Source organism: Musa acuminata, chromosome BXJ1-8 (assembly GCF_036884655.1).
Source record: "Musa acuminata AAA Group cultivar baxijiao chromosome BXJ1-8, Cavendish_Baxijiao_AAA, whole genome shotgun sequence".
NCBI lineage: Eukaryota > Viridiplantae > Streptophyta > Magnoliopsida > Zingiberales > Musaceae > Musa > Musa acuminata.
The window spans coordinates 43,442,465-43,448,985 of NC_088334.1; the positions used below are offsets into that span (position 1 = coordinate 43,442,465).

A 6,521-nucleotide genomic window follows, 5' to 3' on the forward strand; every position below is an offset into this window, starting at 1 on the left:
TTGTTACATACTAATAATATCCACTTGAATAAACTACACAAATAGATAATTGGATGAATTATAAGAATATATAAGAAAACAAAACAAGTTACAAATGTGGAAACTATTTTGGTATTTGCAGTTTAGCATTTGTGCAAATAGGCATTCAAATGACAGCATCACAAGCATAAATCAAGCAAAGAAATTTAAGAACTAAATCTATAAAAAACCATGGCAGTATTGTCTTAAGTTAACACTTCTAAAAACCCAAAATAGACAAATGAAGGTTAGCAAATAAGAGATGCAGTTCAACCTCAGAACAATATATTATTGAGCACAAAACTGTTGAGAAAAGAGAATAGCACTTGGTAGATCAAACTATCTAATTCCCTAAATTCATGCAAAGCATATTGGGTTTTCTAGCAATCCTCAGCAACAAGATAAGTTGTGGAAACATAAAGCTGAATAGAGAGAAGAAGATTCTAATCTTGCTTCTCCTCATAGTAATACCCATCTTTAGTTCCTAAAACAAGCAACAAAAGTCGACTAGATTGTAACAACATTTTAATAACTGAAACCAGCATGAAGGACATCAAAGAGATCATGACTTGCGTGGCATGCTCCAAGTTTAATCGAGCAATTCTGAGAATGGAGTCTTCTTAAATGCATCAATAGCCGCCAGTTGTGCTGCCAGAGCCTTGTTAGGGAACATGTTATCAGCCTTCATCCTCTCCCTAAATCCATAAGCTGGAGTTTTTGCATTCACATAGGCCTGAAGTAATGACTGGTATTGCCTCATTCTGCCAATATATCCAACTTGCCTCAGCCTGTGAAATATCTTTTCTGCATTATGGACATCTCCCCTGTTGGAATAGTGGTCCATCACGGCCATGTAAGATGATAAGAGAAGTCTATTCTGATTTTGCTGACCTGCTTTCTGCAATATGGAATCAGCTTTCTCCACCTCCCCGGCTTCTACATACAGCTTCACAAGTGCATCCCAAGTCAGAGGACCAATTCTGCAACCACTGTTGGACATTCGCTTCACCAATTCCTTCCCCTTGGTCAGAAGCTTATTGTTTGCATAGACCTTTAACATAGCATTATAGTACTTTGAGGACAACTTCCATTTCTTAGAAATGTTCTCAAAGACTTCCTCTGCGGTTTCTATCTGCCCAAGCTTATCCCAGGCCTCTATTGCAGCTAAGCACTCATCCAGACGTGGGTTAGCTTCACAAACCTTCCAAACTCTTCCTACATCATCTACTTTGCCAAGAGCAGCATAAAGGGGAAGAAGAACCTTGCAAACGTTGCGATTCTCCTTGAAATCATCACCTTCCATCTCCTTCAATGCTGCCTCAGCTTTCTCATTGAGACCAGCGAAAATGTAATACCTTGCAACCATAGCTTGGGTCATGATATCAGGTTCCACACCTTCAGCCTTCATTGTCTCCACGATCTGCTCCATACCTGATATATCATTGGCACGGCCTTTGGTGTCTATTAAGATCTTGTATGTGAAGAGCGTTGGCTTCACATTTTCCTTTTCCATCATCAAGAGTACATCAGCAATCTTCTTACGGTCTAACCTCTTATATAGCAGCAACAGCTGGTTGCAAGCAAATGCTGAAATCGGAAACCCAAGATCTCTAATCTTATTGAACACTTCCTCTGCTTTCTTGACATTGACAGCACCAGCACAATTGGCTAGAAGAGTTCTGTAGACCACCTCACTCCTGAAAGATTCTGGAATTTTCTCGATGTACTTTTCTGCCTTCTGAAGACCGCTTACCTTAGCAATCAAATCCAAGTGAGAAGCATAGTCACGCTCTATAAAGTCAATATGTCCATTGGCTTCCAGCCACTCCGTGAACTGCAAAAACAAAAAAAGATTTTGTTAGCATGTAAAACAATCGAAAAATGCATATAACAGGAATAACTCAACAAAATTTGCCTTTTGTCAGAAGTAAACAAAGAACACAAGGTAGACTATCAGCATGCAAGGCAAAGTTGCATATATACCCTAAAGTATTAGCATTCATATCCGTGTTTAACCCAATGAAGTTGAAAATTTTCATATGCACACACTGAGTGTTGGTAAAATTGCAAGTAAACAAAGAGCACAAGGTAGACTAACAGAGTTCAAAGGGAAAGTTGCATATATACCCTAAAGTACGAGCATTCATATTCATATTTGACCCTATTGCGTTGAAATTTTTCATATATACATACAACGCATTAGTGCAATTGTAAGGATGCTACTTTGCATCAAAATGACCAACATCGAGTGAGGTAAGGCTGCATATATAGTCCCTCCCCACACCCTACATTGACAAGGGCATCATGCACTGGTATCACCACTTTTATACATGCATCTCAGTAAATATGCATTATGTTATTTCAGGTGTATAAATGATTTTTTTTAACTTCATAAAAAATGCAGGGGTAATTATAAATGGCCAACCAAGAATAGTTGAAGTAAAAAAAAAAAAAAGTACCTTTCACAAGTGGATCCTTAAAGTCAAGACCATATACACCTCATGACATTGTTTAAGTAATCAAAAAATGGACAGATATTAGATTTTGTACCTTTGGCCTCTCACATTGCAAATTCTTTCCAAAAATTAAAAAAAAAACTTCATTTGGTAAAGTTAAAGATGTTAGGTACCAAAACAGAAATTTGTCCAACATAGGCACCTTAGCCAAGACAAAGAAACCAAGCATACACACAATCCTAATGGCCAATCCAATTTTCAGATTGGTGAAATACTTCCAATCAGCCCAATCCTACAACAAATGATAGTATCAAACCATGAATTTCTATCTTTTACAGGATACCGCGTATTATAAAAGCAACTAATTTTAAATTAAAAAATATCACCTAATTTCAAATTGATTACCATATTTTATAAATTTCATTGACACATGCACAAAGAAGTCTACGATATTTGCAAAGAAAAAGCATCACCTGTAGGGCAGTCACATATAACCGTCGTTTCCTGAGATTCAGCATAGCAGAAGAGATTTCCTCTCGTCCCAAAGGTTTACCTTCCTCGGCCCATTTATTAAGTGCACTAGTCAATGATTGACGTGGAGAATCCATTATAGTCTTGAAAAGAGGAGAATAGAGTGTCCGTCTTCGTGGCCCCTTCACTTCACTTGAAGTTGATTCAACATCTAACAAACCTAATGAATTATCTGCAGCTTCATCAGATTCTTCAGATAACTCTCCTTCGGACATCAGCTCCTTATCTTCCTTGTCTGAACCATCGTTAACTTCAGCAGATTCTGGTGGTTCCTCCAGATCAGAAAAACCATCCTCCAAATCATCTTCCTTGTCAGTCGATTTTTGTCCAACCTGAGAAGAGAGATTTCGACTCCAGACGAAAGACCTCAAAGAAATAGGTCCACAGGAAACCGACTTTGATGGGATGAAGCTCCTGTTTATACCAGCCTCCTCATAATGGCATTCTCCATTATCTATGCTACTACTTGCTACATGTAAATTCATGCGACAACAACGTGCAACAACATTGCAGTTACCCCTGAGATTAGAGTAGAAAGATATCAAAATTTTCACCTTATCTTTAACACAAAAATCAGCAAACGAGTTTTAAGTTATCACATAATACGAATATATGCTCAAACTTAATTAATTAATCAGGACCGGGATCGTTAAAACAAAAAAAAGTACATTTACATATCATAATGGATTGGTCCCTCACATTATCAACTACGCATGCAACTACAAAAGGTTACATTCTTAATCAAATGGAGGCAGAAAAAGGAACAATAAACACAAAAATAGATGACCATAACTAAATATCTAAGCTATAAAGAATCTCCTCAAGTTTAGACAGATTGCATATACAGGGACTCTTCATTCATTGCACTTCTCAAATCTGACAATTACTTTACTGATAGTAGATAAGGGAGAGAACTGTTCTTCAACAATAATCAATAGCACACTACGAAATGTAAATCTCCATAAGGCCTAAAGATTTATATGGAAAGCCAAAAAACACAGTTTAGAAGCACACTATGACATTAACTTCACAACCCATTGCATACGAATTAGCTTTATATTAAAACATATGCACGAAATCGAGCTAAAAGAAAACTACATAGAACCAGCTCAAGCATACAATGCTTCTTTGTGATAGACTAATTTCTTGATCAGTGCAGCAAATAAGATAGCACAAAATAGCGTCTCTTTCTCGACAAAACCAGAAAAAAGGATTCAAAAGATCAAGTTTTGATCACGATTTGGAAGAGATAGCTGACAACGGATGCGGCCAGGGACAAGGAGGTAGGGAAATCACCTCATGGGGTTTAACACCCGGCGAAGCGCCCACATGACGGTTCTGACAGTTTCCCTCCGACGACGAAAGAGAACTAAAAGAGGAGGAGTGGGAAGATATATAAAAACCCTAAACGTAGAGGATCACACAGACCGCCGCCGAGTTGGAGAAACCCCAAGACTGACGGTGGCTCAAGATTGAGCCTCCGCTCCGCTGATAGCTTATAGCCTGTGATCCTTAAACCCTAACTCCGCATATATAGAATCGGGCGATGCCGGTCTTGTTGGGCTCTCAAAACGAGCCTAAATTGGGCTGCTTTGGGCCCAATAAAATCGGTCGGCGACTCAACCAATCCTACCGTAAATATAATAAATAATATTAAAAATGAAACATATAGATATTATTTTAAATATAATTATTGAAAATATAAAACAATAATGACAGGTAGCGCCAACAGCACACCGTTAAGAGAGTGTAATAAATAAAATAATAATTTTATTTATTTTCTTCTATTTCTTCCTCATAATAAAAGGATAGGAATGTCAAGTTAATAAAATAAATAAATTAGTGAGTTGAAAGTTTAATTTATTACTTTTTTAATATTAACTAATTGATGTAATCCAGGCTTTATATGTGCCTACTAATTCTACTTGTTGTGATGTTAAATGTCAATATAATTAATCAAGTTTTTTTTATTTGAATGTGTTGTGTATATTTGATTCGCTTAAAGTGAATTCAGATATCTTTTGATCAAAATTGATTTTTTTTATATTAGTCCAATTTAAATTGTTACTAACTCGTTGGATGTTTGATGGGTAAATCATGGACTTATCCCCTTCTTAAAAAAAAAGAGATATTTGTTTGTTGTTATTCTCACGTATATGTTTAGAAGATCATTTATATATTAGATATCGAATGATTTGAATGGATGAAAGATGAATTTTAAAAAAAAAATCATAGCTTTGCAAAATTCTTTCATAATGCTTTGACTTTAAAAATTTTACACAAAATTTTTTTTATAAACGATCATTTTACTCTTCGCCTCTCATTGATACTGTCTTTGCCCTACACTACTTTCACTGTTGTATCAATTGCACATATGCGAGACCTTTGCTAATGTGTTTTTGTTTCGAAAACTTGAGTAAGAATAATTTGTAGAACTTCAGAACAACCACTTATCATAATGGATAAAATTATCCCAAAATAATATAGTTTTCACGTGTCATGAACTGTTTTTTATAAGTTATTGTATGATGCAAAACATCAACTATCTCAATATCTTAGAATCACCTAGATGGCATAGGGTTGGATAAGGGTTTGGGTTGTGTCAAGCATTGATTTGATTCATAAGTTCACAACAAAGTCTACGGGAACTTGTCAATATGTCGACACTCAATGAGTAGTTATTTGTAGACTTACGATTCTTTATTTGCCTTCTACCGGCTTTGTTTTCTGCTTAATTTTTGAAACTAATCAATTTGCTCTTTCATATGTTATTCAAGATCCAAACAAGGTTTTAACTTTTTTAACCCTTTATGAACGAATAATTTAATGGTGCCTAATGACTTAGACAATTCCATATAAGTCTATGATTATTGCCTTCTCTCCCCTCTACCTCATCAGACCTGCTTCGGAATGGGTTGTCATCATCATCATAACCTTCGTGACCCCTCCTTTCTCGCTAAGGACAATGTCTCATTCCACAGAAACGTATCGATAAGGGCAAGACATTTGCTTTCACCAAACACACCTAGCAACAGAGGCGTGGCTCCGTGGCCCTTTCGCCTGTAATAAGGCAAGGCCTCCGCCTTAGCTGAACCCACGTGATGGCCCCATCTATCCCCATTGGACTCAACGATGACGAGAGTGGCCCACCCTCCTCCTTCCTCCCTCGCAATTGATGACAACGATTACATGCACCCTTACTCACATGAGGGCAAGGTGGATAAGGACAAGTCCGATAAGACGAAGGTGACACAAGGGCTATTGAGGGCGGTGGTGCAGGAGTAAAATAGCTTTCTTAGATATTGGGTGTTCCGCAAGAATTTTTTAAAGATAGATTTTTTTTTTCAAAAATTCACCCTTATTTTTATAAATTTAAATACGATTAGTTAACGAAACATATCAAATAATTTCGACTCAATAGTTATCAACCCAACGTTTACCAACATAAGTCACACAAATCCTGTTGACCAGAATCGGTCAACGTAGGACGGCGATGACCCGAAACTTAAAAGTCCA

The 6,521-nt window shown here is 36.8% G+C and overlaps 1 protein-coding gene across 1 annotated transcript; it reads right to left on the bottom strand.

Annotated features, from left to right (window-relative positions):
- Nucleotides 1-281: 281 nt before the first annotated feature.
- Nucleotides 282-4,511, bottom strand: LOC135587999 (pentatricopeptide repeat-containing protein At1g80270, mitochondrial-like). The gene is made up of 3 exons (XM_065079915.1): nt 4,302-4,511; nt 2,948-3,524; nt 282-1,852 (listed from the first exon to the last, which is right to left on the bottom strand). Exons 1-3 carry the CDS (start codon nt 4,334-4,336, stop codon nt 608-610), a joined length of 1,857 nt encoding a protein of 618 aa, XP_064935987.1. The 5' UTR covers nt 4,337-4,511; the 3' UTR covers nt 282-607.
- Between the last annotated feature and the right edge of the window lie 2,010 nt (nt 4,512-6,521).

Bases quoted from the DNA above. Each gene is read 5' to 3' on its own strand.
- LOC135587999 (XM_065079915.1), bottom strand. From the start codon at position 4,336: ATGTGGGCGCTTCGCCGGGTGTTAAACCCCATGAG. The intron at 3,525-4,301 runs GTGATTTCCCTA...CTCTAATCTCAG, and splicing joins CGGGTGTTAAACCCCATGAG to GGGTAACTGCAATGTTGTTG. The intron at 1,853-2,947 runs GTGATGCTTTTT...TTGTTTTTGCAG, and splicing joins TATATGTGACTGCCCTACAG to TTCACGGAGTGGCTGGAAGC.